This window comes from Crocodylus porosus, unplaced genomic scaffold (genome assembly GCF_001723895.1).
Source record: "Crocodylus porosus isolate Cpor-Errol unplaced genomic scaffold, CroPor_comp1, whole genome shotgun sequence".
In the NCBI taxonomy this organism is placed as follows: Eukaryota; Metazoa; Chordata; order Crocodylia; family Crocodylidae; genus Crocodylus; species Crocodylus porosus.
Genome location: NW_017728906.1, coordinates 173,102,131 through 173,120,822, shown reverse-complemented (window position 1 = coordinate 173,120,822; position 18,692 = coordinate 173,102,131). Strand labels below are relative to the sequence as shown.

The following is an 18,692-nucleotide window of genomic DNA, read 5'->3' as shown; positions in this document are numbered from 1 at the left end:
GCTGCATTTCAATGATTGCTCAAAGCCAATTAATTTCCTATACTGTATTTTAAGTATAGCAATAGGAGCTAGCTAGTATGGTCAGCTTGCTGAAGGTCTGAGCAGCAGAAGTAGAGCTTTCTTTGTTCATCTGCAGTGTGTACTTTCTAGTAATGCTATTATACCCTGTCACAGATGTGACAAGAGATCCACATTGTTTCCTGCTAAGGTTTCTTTGTTGCCGTTGTTGTTCCCAGTAGGAAATCTAATGTACTGGATAAATCCCTCATATGAGTGCATTTCTGTCACTGTGAGCAGGATTTAATAAAATGGTTCTGACATCTTGTACACCTTGGGCATTTTTTAAAGTTTCTTTTTAAGGAAGATTTAGGAAAATTGTTTGGGAGAGGAAATGATCAAGATTGTGCAAAAATGTTAGTCAGTTGTTTAAATCATTATAAACTTACAATTATATTTAAATGTAATGCTATTGCATTTTGTCAAAATAGTTTATATTGATTTATTCATGGAAAATATAACATGAAGGCTTTATCCTTCCATGTTAAACATCTATTTTGATCTTGACTGTTTTCAGAAGTTGCAAAACAACGTTGGCCTGGAGATGAATTGAAGGTGATGTAGTTTGCTTTTTATTAGGCATGAGATCTAAAAAGCTTCTTATGCATGAATATATAGCGAGGAGGTGATTCTTGAAAATTAGTAACCTTGTATTTAAGTCAGGCTGTCCACCTGCATGACTGTGCATTTGTGTGTATAGACCGACCCACAAGTCCACTACTTCCATTATGTTTCCCAAGTTTGCCTTAGAGTTTTGCCTGTACTCAGAGTACAGCATGTGTACTGTTTGCCAAAATAAACATTTCTATAACCATATAAAAGTGTTTGGCTCTACTTAGACAGCTGTTGAGCCAAGGGCTAGAAAAGTTATGCTACTTGCATTTGAGGCCAGTGCCTTTAAACTAGGTAAACCAGACTGGGTCCTTATTTCACCTACAGATGTTTTAATATGCTTAACATTATCCAATACCCGCAACTGGGGTAGTCTAAATACCACAGCAGGGACTGATTAGCTTTTTCAGATCACTGCTTTTATTTGGTGTTTGCAAAGAGCTTAATCCAGTGCTGGAGATCAGGCTTCCTGCTGTGCTCTTGGGTAGCTTTTTCTCATTCTTTGTGTTCATAGTGGCAGAAATTAGTGAGAAGACTCCTCCAGCTTCTGAATTAAAAACTTCAAAATAGTAATGATAGTAGCTATTTTAGTGGTTGTATAATAGATTGCATGCAGGCATTGTATTTTGGTGTATTATTATTATTAGCTTTAGATCTCTAAATCTGATCAGTATATATGTTAGTCTTGTATTACAGTGCCACACGGATTCATTTATTATTCTGACACATTTAAAATTCCAGATAAAAGTAAAAAATTATTACAGTTAATGAGCTCTAACAATGCAGAGATTTGCATTCTCTGATGTTTTTAAATCACAGTAGATGTTCCCCAGTAGATTTCCTCTGAAAGAATAAGCGAACAGCTACCATTTCACTATCTTCAATATGCCTATTGAATGCATGTGAAAGTCAGTTAATATTCAGTCTGAATGAAAATTGGTAAAATGCAGAGTTCTAGAAAATGATGTGCTCAATCTTAACTGAACAAAAACAAAGATAAAAAAGTCCAAATGTATATGTCCAGATTTCTCTGTTTCTTACATAACCTCAAAACTAAGCAGTCATGTTGCCAAACTTGATATGTCTATTAAAAATTATGTTTTGGTCATTTTTCTTTAATTTCAAAATAGTTTACCTCCACAAGAAGAAAGATTTTTTAAATGGGCTCAGGTAGCGATTTAATTTCCAAAATATTTGTTTAGCTATTTCTTCATCTGTACACACTGCCAGGAACTAGAAAGTCCTTTTTTTGGCTTCAGGATTTAATCTGTTGATTAAGAGGTTTTCCTCTTATGGGCAAATAGAGATGAGTCACTATTATAGTGGTGCTAGAATAGTTTGTTGTTTCTTTGTGTCAGCTTTTTAATATTTTAATGCCATTGGTTAGCAAAATCCAATATTCAACCATTGAAATTAATATTTTTAGTTTTAAAATGTATCTGTTCTGTTTTTATATTGGGACTGAAATAGTTATGCTAAGTATTATGTTCAGCTGTGAGTAAGTACTAGTTCATTAGGTTTACTGGCACATAAAAGTAAAGTTTCAGGAAATTCAAAAAATGCTTTTGGATGTATTTCAGGGTATAATGTTAGCTCCTTTCCTATCTCATGATTTGTTTTTTTAATGGGAAAAGGTACATAACTACTAATGTGATATTTCCATTTCTGTATTTTTATTTCTTCCGCTATACCCTAAAGGTTCTTTGTAGTAGACAAGGCTATATTCTTTAGAATTTTTATTTAATAGAAACTAACAACTTTTACTACTTAAAAATAATTCTTTTCTTTGTTTCATGAATTAGAAACAAGGAGGAAAAGCTGAAGTCTGCCCAAGCCAGGTGTTTCTTGTTGGCAGCCTGCTCCCTAATGACTCTGGCTCTCATACAGCAGCTGCCTGCTAGTCTCCTTTGTATGGCCTATTGTTGCTGCACACCCCTCGTTAATACACATGCTGCCCAGGGCAGACCCTGAGAATGACATCAACTTGCTTATCTTAGAAACCTACAAACCTGACGCAGGGTTTGGAGGTTGCCTTGCATCTGCCTGGCCAACTAATTGTGAGCTTTCTGGCCTGTGATTGGCTGTTATTCCACTCAGTAATAGGTTAAGCAAAGACATTGCCATTCCATCTGTTCAACCATTCATTGTTCTGCTTGCTTCCCTGAAGTCTGCAGCTGAAATCGTGTTAAGGAGTTGCTTCTGGAACTGCAACAAGAAACCAATGTCTGTGTGTTTTCCAGTTAACGTAAGTATACGCACTCTCTTTGCAGGATTGAGCAATTTCACTGTTCTGACATTTCAGTGTGTCGGTTTCAGTTTTGAGCAACATAAACATCATACACACCCGTTGGAATTTCCAACTTTGGAATCTCTTTTTAAAATTCCATTTGGAGAATAAGTTATGAAAGGCTGATCATTAATTTGATATAGTCAAGTAAGGAACTTCTAAGAGCACCAATAGTGCTGGATTTTGGGAGGGTGAAAATGAGAGGTGGAACACTTCAACAGGGCTAAATTTTTCTGTACATTTTTGGTGACTCCAGCTTTAAGTTCAAAGTTTTACCCCTTCTTGCAAATATACAATGCTTGATTTACTTTTCCTTTGGGTGAAAAAATATATTTTATGCATGTTTGCCCAGTTTATGAAATTTCACCAAAATGTAATAGGCTTCCTAAAATTAGGTAGAACATCACTGTGGTACAGTGGCTGTGTTTGGGATGGATTTAGAGTACGATGTAACATCAGTTCATTTGAGCTACTCTCACAAACTTGTATGTTGTGGTCAAAGACTTTGTGCTTTGAGTGATGTTCTTACAGTTGCAGAATTAACCAGCATATTCTGGTGAAATTTTAAATCTATTCTGTTTTATGCTTTGGGTTCAGATATTAGGCTAAATAACAAACAGTGTATGTTCCATGAGCCAGTGCTCCAAGGATCCTCTAAAGAAAAAAAAACAAAGACCTTCATATATCAGTTGGGAGGGAAGGAGAGCACATAAAAGGGTTAAAAAGAGGTTTGCATTTCTACCACATGCCCTATTGTGTGAACATATGCATAAGTCTATTGAAAGTTTTCAGAAGATGGGCAGGCCACCAGTTGCTGGTCTCCTGCAGTTCCAGTAGACATCTGTTGCCCCAGAGCATTAACCAATCTGTTCAATGGGACATCCTTCCTTTGTTAGATAGAGCGATGCAGACAACAACGCTCGCTGAAATACAATGGTAATTAAATATACAGAAACTACAGCAGTAGGTATTTATTACATATTCAATATTTTATTTGCATTGTTGCAATATCTTTGCCATTTGAGAACAAGTACACTGGCTTCTGTCTTAATAGCCTATACAGTTTTTGGGACAAATGATTGTGGTGTTTTAATACTTTGAGGTACAATAGTTACTGTTTGCTGTTTTAAAAAATTAAGAATATTTTTTGCATGAAAACAAAACGAATTGGCTATCTGTTGTAAGATTTACCTTTCAAAACACTGAGGTTCTTTTAAGGACAAATGTAGTTGCTTTTACAAACATTTTGCCACAAAATACACTATTTCCCCACTTAATTTGTTTTGTTTTTTCTTTTTTATTCCATGTACTAAGTTTGCAGTAAACTACAAATAAAAATTTCAGTTGTAAGTGGAACATTGTCATTATATGTACTAAAAGACTGGATGATCTAATTGTTTCTGTCCCTTTTGAGAAATAGAAAGGTTTTATACAAAAAGAGTCAGTGAGATGGTTCTTGTTGGTGTTTAATGGAAAGTAGGTCTGTTACTGAAGTTGAAGAACTGTAAATGGAAAAAGAATGCAATTCTATAACATAGTAGCATTTTGTTCCTCCAAAGTGCTAAGTATAAATCCTTGACTGAACAAGTATGTGTCTTTGTTATTTGATTTGCATAATATTTAAACTCTCTATAAAAAAGGGAGCTAATTTAAAATATTAGGCCACATTTTATTTTATAGGTTTCTTTTTTGCATTTTTAATATAATTTAATCCAAGTCCTTAAAAGTTTTGATGTGATGATTATAACTATGTGCACATTCAAATAAGATCCCATCTCATTGCAGCGATTGTCATTCATCTCTCTAGGTTAACCTGGGTGACTTCTATATTATATTTACATTTTTATACCTACCAAAGCTATTACTTAACTGCACTGCAAGTATAACCAACAAGCATAGTAATCTTATTCTTAACAGGTTTATTTCTGCTACTCATTGTTCATGCAGTTATTATACATACATTGGCAGTCAAAGTTCACAAGGGAGATTTTCATCTAGGTAACATGTCTAGGAAAATATTTCAAAGCAGTTGCTTGTTCTGTTGTAAATAACGTGTGGCTCTTTTCATGTTCAGTGTTCCTGCTGCTTCAGGTTTATTTTCCTGTTTTTGTTGCTTTTTGTTAGCAACAGGTATTTGATGGGGGGTGGGGAGAGTGAAAAAGTAACATGGGCTAATTTGTTCAGGTAGAGTGAGTCTCATTTCATTCTTTGCTGTCTTGCTCCAAGTAAAATAATCAGTTCCTGGAGCACTTAGCTGTAAGATCTGATTTTCAATCAGTGAATGTCACACAGAACATCGGGTTGGAAATTCGAGTCTTAACATTCTCAGGTTATACTACTGCAAATTCTTTGCTGCTTATCACAAATGGTGTGGGCGGAGATAACAGACATTGTAAAATTTGTAGATATGCAGAATTTGCATGTGGGGCACAGGCCTGACGGCAGGAATCACATACTGATTAAGCAAAAATTAAAAGTAAGATGTCAAAATATTTCAAATCCTTATGCTTTATGTCTGTAGTGAACTTACTACTTTAGCAACTGGTTTACTATGCTAGTTTCCTGACAAAACTTTGCAGTAGATTGAAAGCTGCTACTGATGCAGCTTCTCCAGACAGTTTTTGGAGAATGGCAGTGTTACACAAATGAGGCAGTTATATTTTTTTGCAAGGTAGAGATTAAGGCAAACATGTGAAACCCATAAGCACAAAGCTCATTGGTGATGGATTCATACTATTACATGCAATACATTTGAGTGTATGAGCCCTCCAAACAAAGTTAGTTATTTGTATGTGCTTGATATGTCTAATTCTCAGTACATTTCTGTTAAACTGGGAAAATATTATGTTTGTTTTTATAGTTACAATTAAAGACTTCTTAAAAATGTTAAAGAGAAATATTTGGGATAGAACTTCAGAAAGAACCATATTAGTTTAGCTTGACTAATATAAAACATTTTCTTTAGTCTATACATAACAAGATGTGTTTCTCCTGTTCAGTTAAGGTCCAAATGAAAAATACCACTTTTAGTTAAGTGTGCTAACTGGTACTTCACTGTGCAAGGATTTGAGTAGTGACACATCTACCTTAGTGTATTCTGTTGCAGCAATGTATCATCCAACCCAACTTTTCAGTCCAGCTTAAAAATGTTGCCGATTTTAAATATACTTCCTCCAGTCAGAGCAGATTGTGGGGTTTATGGAACAATGATGTCGGAGCTTCCAGATTGGTTTGGCAGCTGCATTGTTCTCAGAGGGTAAACCAGACGCACTTAAGTCCCAGTCTTTTTCATGGGCTTTTGTTCATACCAAATTATTCTTTCACTGTGCTAGCATTCATGATGGCATGTTAAAGGAGTGCATCCTAGCAACTAAAGACTGGTTGCTAGGCAGCCTCACTTCCAATAGGTTTTTCTTGTTTAAGGTACTTTTTGGTGGCAGTTCTATGAAGGCCCACTGTGTGGGTTTTTAACTGTATCCTTTTATTGGGATATTGTTGTGATTTGTTACTGGCACTATGCTATCAAGTATATTACAGTAGTTAATAAATCACCATGTGTAAAGATTCACTTCCTAAATTCCCCTTGTATTTAATCTGCAGTATTGCCTGAACTCATAAAGCTCCATGTAAAGAGGACCTAGCATTGACTACTGATATCCTATGAGAGAGTATCAATCTCACTCACTTTTAACTAAATTAAGCCAATGTAGAAATCAAAGTAGAATATATTCTTTCTATTGGTCCAAATTACATCAAACTAGTCAGAAAAAATTGCTGCTTGGTATCAAACCAAAAATGGTAAGTTATTTGGTAGAACAATTTAGTTAATACAGCTATTCACTGAAAAGCTCTGCTGCCGTGGAGATGTCTTAACACTTAATGCATTTAAAACCCATTTTTATCTAGTCATGGATGGCTTACTCACTTCATTCCCATTTGTCTTGAGAAAAGCCTGCATCAATTTCTATACATACATTCAGAACTTTTTTTTCCCCTTATCAAATGGAATATATACTGTGCAAATGATGATATTCTTAACAATATATACCTACTAATTTAATAGGAGAGAGTCGTTTACTCGCATGGAAAAGACTTTGTATGTCAGGTATAGATTGTTTCTAATAGGATACAGACATGGAATTGTGTTTAGGAGTTAGTATGGAATTGTTTAAACAGTGATTTTTCTTAGGGTGACTTTGGCCAAATTTAGTCACACTATATAGGACAAATTCAAGTTCTCCCATTTACATGTGTACATCACTTAATTTGTTGCCCTGTCAGAACACAAAGTGCTGTTTCTTGTTTTCAGCTCATTCTCCCCTAGTATAAGGTTTTGTTGCGTTTAAAGCTACAACTGGACAGTGTAGTCCTCTTTAACAAGAAGAGTAAAATATCTTTCATTTTTAGTAAAAGAAGCAATTCTACCCTCTGCCTGAATTCTCATTTGAGAGAGCAAAACAAAGTAAATGAAGTACTCATTTCCCTTTAAATATAGGTTATGGAAGTATCTGAAAAAAATCTGGGAAACTGCTTCAGTAAACCTAATACAAGATTTTCTGAGGTGCAGAAATTACAGCTTGCTTTGTTCCATTTTTCCCACATTCTTCCCATCTCCAGCTTTAGCTGCTGATCCAGCAAAATGTCTGCAACCATGACAAAATTTTAGCAAAAATGTAGTCTCATTGTTGAAGTCAATATTTAAGTGTTTTTTTTCTAGATGGGGTTCTTGAGGGCTGAAGTGTATCCCATTGACATCAGCGGAAACCTGTTTCATTGGATTTTGGAATTGCATATTGAGCCAAGTACTGCACTCATTATTAAAGCAAAGCTCCCTAGAGGCTATACAGAGGCTTTTCTGATTTGGTCTATGCTTTATAACACAATTTAGAAATATGTTGGGGATGTTTACCCACTTGAATTAATTTGCTGTTTCGGAGCTGGCTGGTTGTTTGGTTATTCCATCATCAGCTTACTTTCCGTATGATGCAACTTAAGCATATTTGCCTAATTAGGCCAATAAGGTAGTAATATACTAGTTAACCTTTTAGTAAATGGAAGGTCTGAGCTATTTAGTTTAAAAAGTTTTTCTGCAGTAGTACTCTTATTTTATAGCTGTATTTATTGTTTATGCCATTGTTCAGTAATGTTTTCTGAACATGTCAGATTATCACATTTATTTTAAATCTAGACAGAAGGGTCCCCTCTTTTGAAGTTATAGTAAACAAGTTTCTGGTGTTTTTGTTTCCCCTTCCTCTGTACTCATTATATTTTTGCACAACTTATAACTTAAGAAAAAAATGCAGATTTTTTAATGTATATTATTCATTAATTTAGAAATAGATATGTTTTATGAAAACTGCGGGAAAATGCTTAGTTTCTAAATGAAGTGGAGTTACCTTTATTGGACACTTCTGTTGGATTGAAGTGTTGTTACACTTCGCAGATTTCCTAGGAACTATTTTAAAAAACACATCCAAAATAAGGATATTTTTGAGGTGGCAGAAAACAAAATCCCAAGGTAATAGTAAGACAATCACCCACAATAAGAGGTAATTGGTGCCAATATTTTTATTTTTTCTGTAGGAATACGGGACACTTTATATTCAGGAGTACAGGAAAAACAGCAAAGTGGAGTCGAGTACATGCAGCAGCTTCATGGGCTTGAAGGATCACCTGGGGCATGACCTAGGCCATCTCTATGTGGGGAACACTGACACACAAATAAATGCAATTGTACCTTGGTCAGTGGTGGAGAAACCAACAATGGATAAAGTAAACTCCAGGAAGGAAGATGCAGACAAGGAGGCATCGGAAGAGACTGGAAGTTCCAGTTGTGATTCAGAAGAGAGCACAAATTCTGATAATGAATCAGAAAGACTGAATAACACTGCATCAGAATCATGCTTGTTGCCTAAGACTCACCGACAGCTGTGCAGATCTCCCTGCTTAGAGCCTCATATATTAAAGCGTAATGAAATCCTGCAAGACTTTAAGCTTGAGGAGGCTCATATAGTATCTAAGGAAGTAAAGAAACCCCCTGATGCGATGAAAGAATATCAAACCAAACTGGAGTTTGCACTTAAATTAGGTTACTCTGAAGAACAGGTTCAACTTGTTCTAAGTAAACTTGGTACTGATGCTTTAATCAATGATATTTTGGGAGAACTTGTCAAACTTGGAAATAAAACTGAAACTGATCAGACCGTAAGTAATGTTAACACTAGTGTAATGCGTGAAGCATCTTCCATAGAGTCTCAGAGGTCTGAGTCCCCACTTCAGGAGGATGTGACAGAGGATGGTGACAACCTGAGGCCAATAGTAATTGATGGCAGCAATGTGGCAATGAGGTATGTGGCAATGAAGCATTTGTTTTATGTATATGAAAATGGAACTGTTGCAAGCAACTAGAGGGCTGATGTGCTATTTCATTACTTATCAAAAACTGTCCATTATTTATTGTTTGCATAGTCATAGTATGGTTATTTCTCAACCATATGTATGGAAACCCAGATGGCATATTGAGTGCTGAGATTGAGTCTGTCAGTCGGAGTACAGTGATTTATGCTATCGTAGAAACTGCAACTACATGTTAATTATGCAAGTCCCTCTGCTTCTGCTATTAGATCTCTCCACTTAGTTTACTTTTTCTAAATTTACAATTAATATATTAAACAACAAGGTGGCTAACTTTACACATGATGTAAAATTACTTGCGTCTCTTGAGATTAAACAAGGCAGCAATGGACCTAACAAATCTAGGTTAAGGGACAATATTACAACATAAGAACAAAGAAATAGCTAATCAGTTTTTTTTGTCTTTCAAATTGTAAATGCAAAAGAAAATCTTTTTTTATTTTTAATGCCCTGCTTAACTAATCTTGGCACTAATACCGCCAGATGTCACTGAGGCCAAACATTTAGCAAGAATTTCTATGGGTATTTTTTACATCCAGTTACAAAAATAATAATAGACTGTTATAAATTTAAAAGAGGTGGGATGCGAATCTTCTTGCCTCAGAGTATTAACCAAAAACTAATTGAAGAAAGAAATTTTTCCTTTTTGTGTAGGTTATTCCACAGTGATCTACTCTACTTCCAAAGTGTTGGGTAATGGCCACTGTTATAGACAAGATATTGAACTAGATATTATGGCAATGCCCCAGGAAATGCCAGGCCAGTATCACCCCAGTGAAAAGTTGGTCAGGGTGCCTTAACCCCAGCTCTCACAATTGGGTGTGTCACCCCCTTGTAGAGTCTGGCGGGTGGACCCCAGTGAGAGTGGAGCCACAGACTCAAACCTGTCTTGACATCCCCTGACTGGTCCATGCTGGGGCCTGGACCAGAAGAGGCAAAGGGCCAGGGGCCCACAGTGAGGGATGCCCAGAGCTGAGGGTCTGGGGTTCTGACTGGCCTGGAGGTAGGCCAGGACCAGTAGAGCCAAAGGTCCCAGGGGACCACACCCATAAGGGGGAAGCAGCTCAGGGAGCTGTGCAGCCTGGAATGAAGGTGGAATAGGCTACCTGAATGGAGAGATCCAGGTGGGGTTCAAAGAGCAGGATTCTAGGGCCCGGTGTGAGACCGGTGGTATTGATAACATCTGGATGCCACCTGTGAGGCTTGGGCTGCAGTGTAGGGGAAGAACAGAGCTGCAGATAGCGCCTCCTGGCATTGGGGCAAGAAATGGGCAGCCTTCCGCTTAATTAACATCAATTAATTAATTAACAACAAGGCATGGTGGGCGGTTAGCTCAGAAACAGGTGGGCGGGCCACAGGGAAATCAGCTCCAAAAAGGCCCTCTGTTACACTACTGTATCTCCAGAATTTCATTAATCCAATGAGAGAGACATACACTGAGTGCTCATCCTCACTTATCAAATAACTACGCCTATGGAAATTACTGTTGGTGGGACAGATGGGTGTCTAAGCCTGCTTTACTAGGCAAGGAGGAGTTAGGGAAAGATGTACTTAAGAAACTGAAATGAGGGATGTCAGAGAGTTTAGGTGGCTGTGCTTTCAGTGGGCATGTGGATGAAGTACTGGTGAGTAACTAATTGGACAGAGCACAAGGATTGTCCTAGCCCAGGGGCTGGCAATTATTTCAGGTGGAGGGCTTCTTACCCAGTTTTGGCAAGATGTCGAGAGCTTCATGGGTAGCCCCGCCCCTTGACAGGTGCCCCAACCCCTAGTCACCATCTCGGGACCAATGTCCCAGGGCCAGCATTGGGGACCAGAGTGGGGCACAGGCTGGCAGGGGTCTGTGGAACTGGGCTGGGCTGCACCAGCAGGGAGAAGGGGAAGCTGGCCTGGCTCCCCAGAGCCCCTGCCAGCTGAGACCCTGTACTCCTGCTGCTCTGCTCTGGACCCTGCTGGTGCTGGCCCTAAGACACCGGTGTGGGCCCCATCCTCCCACATCCGCTCATTCCCAGTGCCCCCCAAGCCCTGCAGTACAGGCAGGGGGCAGTGCACAGCACCAACCCCCCTGCTCACCAGCAGGGAAGGAGCTGGTGCAGGGCATGGGAAAAAGCGGCCCCTCACCTGCCCTGTGACCCACACTCCCTGTTACAGCCATTCGCAGCCCACACAGGGCTGTTCTGAGCAGGCTCAGGCAGCCCCACACACAGGCTGCAAGCAGCTGCAGCACAGGACACCAGCCGCGGGACAGGAGAGGGGCTGCTTTTCCCCCACACTCAGCACCAGCTTCTAACCTAACCGTGCTGCCAGCCTGGGCCCCACACCCACCCTGGGCTTGCCTTTTGGGGCTGTGCTGCAGCAGCTGTGCCCCCCGGCCCCCTTGTTGTGCCGAGCAGTGTTTGCTGCTGCTGCCTGCCCAGAGTTCACGTGCTGGGCAGCACAGGGGCAGAGGTGGCAGCCTGGGTGGGGGCGGGCTGGGCAGGCCCTGCTGTTGCAGGAGCCTGCTGAGGGTTCCCCTGGGTCCTACTGGTCCTGGTTCCTGTCATTTTTGACAGGAACCAAGAACAAATGAATTTTAATTTTCAATTTTTTCTTAGGGGCCCCGCAGGCCAGATAGAATGGCCTCACAGGCCGAATCCGGCCTGCAGGCCGTATTTTGCCCACCCCGTCCTAGCCAGTCATACTGGAAAAAACTGTTTTAGTGTTTTGATAAGATAAGGAACCTCCTCAATAGCTTTGTAATAACGCTTGGTAGAAGAAACTTCAGGCCTTAAAGCATCTAAGATTATTTAGTTCTTAATTCAATTTTCTGAGAAACAGATTGAAATTAAATATATGTACAGAGCTGTCTTGTATTTATAGCAATTACATATTTTCAGTAGATTTAAATTACTGTAATTGGGTTATGGATGCAGGACTCTGTCTTCTTTCTAAACTGAGTGTTGCCTAAATTATGTATCTGTTTAAGTTTTTTCCTCAAGGACTTTCCACCTCGTATGCTTTTCCCTGTCTCCCCTTACCTAGCTGAAATTAAGTGAGCATACCTTTTAAAACTGGTTATATTCAAATTAACACAAGCAAGATCTATTCTACTATTCTAACCAGAAATGATCCAAAGTCTTCTAAAATGCATAACAATTTTGTTTAAAACTTCATTACATACTTGTACACTGTTTCAAGTGGTTTGTTTTAATTAAAACAATCTTCCAAACCAGAAGATATTATTATAGTTTTGTTGCTTGATTGTTTCTTATTACTTTCAACTATTGGAACCAAATCCTCCAGGAAAGGTGTCGCTGCTCTGTGGCACCTTTCCTGCCACACTGGCAATGTAAATCTGGTCTCTGACTAACCTAGTTACTTGGCTTGTACCTCTGTGTAGGTGTTCTGTTCTGGAGCTACTGCATGTAGATCTTGTTTGGGTGTCTGCAGCATTTCTCACTACCAAGCCATGAAGGTGATACACTGTGAGGCTCTGCATAGAGTTCAGGGGAGAAAAATTGGAGTCTGGGCAGGAGGTAGACTCTAGGGTTCTGTAGGGTGCTGGAGGTAGGTTGCGGGATTTTAAAAAAATACAAACCGCTTTTATTCCTGCTGTTGGAGCCTGGCTGGGATAGAGGAAGCATTGGCTATCTATAGCCCTGACTATAAGTAGCATCAGATTTTTAAAGCTAGAATGACCCCTAGGTGGCATTAGCAACTAGCATACAGTTCGGGCTTTTCTAATCTGCACATGAAGATTAACCAGCACAAATTAGATGAGGAAGAGGGGAATAAAACAAGATGTCCTTACCCATACACTGTATTGGGTACTTGCAGAAGCAGCTCAGGACCTGGCATCTTTCTTTAATATACATCAGTTAAGATATCTGTGCCTTCATTTTATTTCTTAACCAGTCCTGGAAGCGAGTCACATACCAATGCAGAGCTTACTATGATGTAAAACATTATCAGTAAAATGCTGTGGCAAAGAATCAGGTTTTACATGGGGGGGTTGATAACATGGAATATGCTGGTAACAGCAGTAGGGTTATAGTCCTTCTTTTACAGCCAGAGGCATTTTGGAAGCTCATGTAGGAAGGCCTGGCTATACTGCAGGGAGACATTCTGGATAAGATTTGCCAGTTCCTTTTATCTATTTTTTTGTACACTAGGAGTACCTAGGATCTGTGGATTGTCAATTGGCCATTCAGCCATACTTGCAGTCCGGATTAACTTAATTGGCTAGTGCCACGGGGCCATAGTATTTCATGCCCATGTTTGTTGTAGCCCCAGGAAAATAAATTGTGCCTGTTCTTTGTGGGAGAGGGAAAGATACGAGTGAGATCTTGGAAGGCGCAGTTTCCCCACCTTTTTGTCCTCGTAGGAGATCATGATGTGGTCTTTATGCTTTTTTTTCTGTGTTGCTGTGTCCACAAGCAAGAAATATTTACTTGATAATATTTGATAGATAGTATTTGATTATTGCACTGAATAAATCCTAAATAGGAATTGCTAATAGGCTGCCTATAGAGGTTATGAAATCTCCATCATTTGGAGGTGTTCAAGAAGAGGTTGGACAAGTACTAGTTGGGGATGATCTAGGTGTAGCTATACCTATGGTCTTCTGTGGGCAATTCCCATGTTTCTGGGTTTTGCTGCCTACTGCATGGGACCAGGAAAGCGTTCTCCCTGACACTTCTGGCTTTGCATGTCAGGTTTGGAGGGGAAAGGTGGGGTTGCCTTCATCAGAAGCATTTGGTGTTGGCTACAGTCAAGACTGGAGTTTTTGACTGGAGTGTGCCAGTGCTCCTAGTATGACTAAAATCTGGGGGGGGGTCTAGGCTAGAGGATCTTACCTTTCCACTCAGGGTCAGACTGACAACCATGCTGGGGATAGGGAAGGAATTTTACCTCCTAGCCAGATTGGTAGGGACTGTTGGGAGGTTTTGCCTTCCTCTGTTATGGGGCACCTGGCCTTCCTCCTTGGATCTTTTGAGCATATTTTAACCCTTGCAGCAGCAGGATTGTGGGCACCAATTATCCTTCTGCTTTACCTGTGGCAAGTTAAGAGGTTGTGCTTTATATATGTTTGACTGACAGAGCTGATTTGTGTAGTTTTAGTAATAGGTTAGACAAGGTTTTGTATGGGAAGATTTGGATGGGGATCTCAGGCAGGGGGTTAGACTGAGAGACCTCCGGTGTCCCTTCCAGCCCTACCGCTTTATGATTCTAATTTCCATCTAAGAGATTTAGAAAGGGTGTTGCAGAAACAAACGTCTGGGGAGATTCTAGATAAAGATCTGCAGCAGTGGAAAGCCTTCATGATTTAAATAGTCCTGATGCCTTCAGTACAACTCTTGTTCATGCTTAAAGAAATACTTTGAGGTGGATTTTCTTGTAGTTAGTCTTCTAAGCTAAGTATAACAAATTAATCAGTCCTTTTGTATTGCAGGTTTTATCATCAAGTATTGCCTGAAGGATTTGAATTGGCTTATAGCATACTTTTTTTTTTTTTTTGCCAAGCTGTACAAAGATATCTTTGAGAGCTGTCAAACAGCTGTCAGCCCATGAGTTGGTGCATTGCAGATTAGGACCTTTTAGTGCAGGGGTGTCAAATCCAGGAGATGGTGGACATGTGGAGTCTGATGTCAGGGGACAAGGTGCAACAGCAGCAGGGCTGGTGCAGCTTCTGGCAGCAGCTACAGCACAGGGTCTGATGGAAGCATAATGTAGGATCCAGTAGGAGCAGAGGCTGGCAATGCAGGGTCCAACAAAGCAAGGGGTGGGGAGGGACACATTTCAGGGTCCAACAAGATAGGAGTAGATGGAGTATAGGGTCCAGCAGGAGCACAGGGTCTGGTGAGAGGCGGAGTTGGGTGGGGTGCAGGATCTAACAGTGGCTTGCTGCCTCACAGGGCCAAAGGGCACCCCTTCTGGTGCCCTCTGGTAGCAAGGTGGGCTGTATAGAGAGGCTCTGTGGGCTGAATCTGGCTCACAGGCCATCGGTTTGACACCCCTGCTTTAGTGAATGCTCATTGGACCTATTGGACACCTTAGATTTGTTTCCTTAAATTATTTTAGCTTTCACATTGCTATTGATTTAGTCTTTCTGTTCATGGGAAATACAAACTGTAGGCATTAACAGTTGACAGTGTTTGTCCTCAGTGGGTGCACCTACACGTTTATTAGTGCACAGTGGTTACTATGCATTTATTTTAGTACTTGTATAATCAAGTACTAACTGTGCTGTAACCAGAGTTACTGTGCAGTAGTGCCGCTGAACACCACCTTAGTGACGCTACCGAGCAGTAGCATGTTAACACTGTTTGTGTTGTGACATGGTACTGCACAGTATTATAGGCTACTGTGCACTTAGTGTGTTGTGTAACCACATTCACTGTTCTTGAAAACAGCTGCCAATATTAGTTTAAGGCTACTTCCCACACAGAGAAGGAAAGGACTTCTTGCATGAGACTGACTGCAGTGGGCAAAAATGAGTTATTAGTGACCAGTCTGAGAGAGCTGCTGCTGCCTGCAGGGGGCTCAAATCATTGCTTTTATTAAATTAAATTAGGGATTTTATTTACATGTTGCTAATTTTGACACTTTTGTCCCAAATTCTTTCTTTCCAGTAGCATGCCTGCATATCACTTTTTTGCTGAGGTCCCTGAGGGCAGTCCAAGTTGAAACTTTTATTAAAATGTTTTTTGAAGCTCTCCTGGTTGAGAGTGTTCTTACCCTGCAAGACATCCTGCTATGCTCTGTGCTGGTGATGGGGCCCCTTGTGCCAAACAAGACAGGGCAAAATCTACAAACAGTCTCAGGCACAAGGGAGCAGGCAGGGAGAGGACTGCATTGCCAAAGGGGGAAAAAGGGAAGATTAAAAGACAGTCTGTCCCCATGCTTTCATCTAGGTTTGACAATGATCACCAAAGAAATATGTGTTTTTTCAGGTTGTCTTATTTTGCTGCATTTAAAAAAATTATACAGGAAAGTCCTTCGTAAGTTAAAAATCACTTTAAACCTACTAAATATATAAACGTTTCATGCATCAAAAGTTTAATATGCAATCTGGCAGATACGCTGTTGAAAGAGAAGGATTTAGAAATGCAGTTTTCCAATAACTTGTCTAAGGACTTTTCTAATAATCATAAGATAAACATACAATCTGATGTGTGCAAACTTCAGCTTTAAAACAATAGTCATTTCTGTGTGTGCTGTATATTTTTAAGAAATCAATGTATTGAAGCAGTTCTCTGTTATCATGCTGACAAAAATTTACTGCCTGGAATATGTTTATGTTCTCATATAGCTTCTCCCAAAATAGAAGTGCACTAGATTCAAAAGAAATGCAAGGAAGTACATTTTCTCACAGTACACAATTTTTGTGAAATTCAGTAACAGTGAAGCTAAGAAAGTAGCAGGGTTATTTAAAAAAAAGTATTACAAAGATAGCAAATTATTGTGGGTTGCTGTATTCAATCAAAGTTTGTGAAAGGACAGAAATCCTCCCATTTTGGATTATAAGTGAAGCTTTGGGGGGATTAAGAGAAGTTCCACAGATAAATTTATACTGTAACTTTTCATTACAAGGATTCTTCCTCTGAAACACCTAATACTAACTACTGTGAGAAATAAGATGCTGGACAAAATTGTTCAATGGTCAGATCCATTATGAAATGCTTATTATGCATTATATTGTGTGTACTACTCTCTTACTTCATGTGGTATATGGAGAAAACATTGGAGTCAAGATGGAGAAGGAAAGGACTTCCTAACATCACATCATTGTCTCTCCTAAATTATGTTCCATGAAAAAAATCTGTATATTCATACCTGAATAAAATCTTTGCGTAACACAGTTTCTTTCTTGGCGGGGGGGGGGGTCCTATAGAAATGACTGGATCTATATTTTTTTTAAACAATTTTTTATACCTTCAACTATCTTATACATTTAAAAATGGCAATGGATATATATTTGCTCTGAAGTCATGCAAGTGTCTCATCTGGTCATCATTTCAGTTGTATACCACTGCTGTCTAAAGTTTACCTTGTGATTAAAATGCATAGCCACTCTTTGTAGATGTCTACTAGCAAAGTAACAGAGGTTGCAGAAATGTTTTATCAGGTATTTTGTCCCTAACTATGCAAGCTATTAGGCAGCACTTCAGTGTTAGCTCCAGAGAAAAAGTTAATTATTTACTATTGTCCTATCTTAAAATAAAATACCCAGCTGATTGTGTGTAAATGTGGCTGTAAGAAGACAGGAGAGAAATAAGTGGGTGGGAAAGCTTTTCATAACATGAGTATAAAGAGGAAATGTGCACTCCATCAGGAGGACAAGGAACTTATTTTTGCCTCCATTCTATTGAGTACATACAGTAGGTCAAGTTGTCTCTACAAGCAGCACCAAGGTAGACTACTACAATAGGTCCTAACGCTTACTCAGTATAACTCCTAGCCATCTGCAGTACTGCACCTTTATTTACTCTTTGAAAGCTTGCTACTTCTGCCATTTTTAAAGATATTTTGAAAAATCATTTTCATGGACAAAGAAGTAGAAATGCTTCTCTTCTATGCTCCAGGTAATTGTACAGGAGGCAAAACTAAAAGATGAAAAACCAAATTCTCAATCTCCTGTTTTATCACATCTATGAAACAATTGGTGAAGTGAATCGATACCAACAAAGGCAGAAGCAAGTCTGCCCAGGACAGCAGTATTCACAAACACTGTATGTTTTACTCTTAGAGACATTATTGTCATAAATATTCTTGTCAATTATCTTAAATTCTTTTGGTTGAATTACAAATTGTAATACCTGTTCCAGCTGCACTTTGGGAGTCACAAAAACAAAACCTTTGGTAGCTCATAATTGCCTGCTTGCTCTACAAGGTAGCTAAAATTTGTGTACCTCTGCCACAATACATATGCTTCAGACTTTATTTATAACATGAACACCTTCCCTCTCTACTACCATCCTATGGTTTTTGCTAGGTTCATAACCAGATTATATCATCACCAAAACTCTCATGGCCTTTACTGAGGTCAGGATTTCTGGACTACTTTTGGAGAGAATCACAGATGTTCTTTTAAACAGCACAACAGTGTGATACAGTTCTTTACTACTAGCAGTGAAAACTGCTTTTTTACTACAAATTGGCCTTAGGTAGTTGTAGTAGAATAAACTAACTAGAATTTGGCCAGTAGTTGGAACAAGCATACCTGATTCTTTGGAAATGTGCTGCAGGCTCTTTAATATCCATACATGATCATTGTGCTAATACCTAACTTATGTAATGTACTTTACAAAGGAGGTGGATATCATGATCCCCTGCTTGGTAG

The 18,692-nt window shown here is 39.2% G+C and overlaps 1 protein-coding gene across 4 annotated transcripts in view; it reads left to right on the top strand.

The window, feature by feature from the left end:
- The first annotated feature begins 468 nt into the window (after positions 1 to 468).
- Positions 469 to 18,692, top strand: part of ZC3H12C (zinc finger CCCH-type containing 12C) — a 34,254-nt gene continuing 16,030 nt past the window's right edge. The window contains exons 1-3 of one of the 4 annotated variants that reach the window (XM_019530221.1): positions 469 to 612; positions 2,472 to 2,914; positions 8,540 to 9,303. In XM_019530221.1, the coding sequence (XP_019385766.1) occupies positions 2,891 to 2,914; positions 8,540 to 9,303 (788 nt within the window). In that variant the 5' untranslated portion in view covers positions 469 to 612; positions 2,472 to 2,890. Of the gene's footprint in view, positions 613 to 635; positions 2,915 to 5,819; positions 7,062 to 8,539; positions 9,304 to 18,692 lie in introns of those variants that run through there. The other 3 variants (XM_019530224.1, XM_019530222.1, XM_019530223.1) reach the window with 3 other exon arrangements.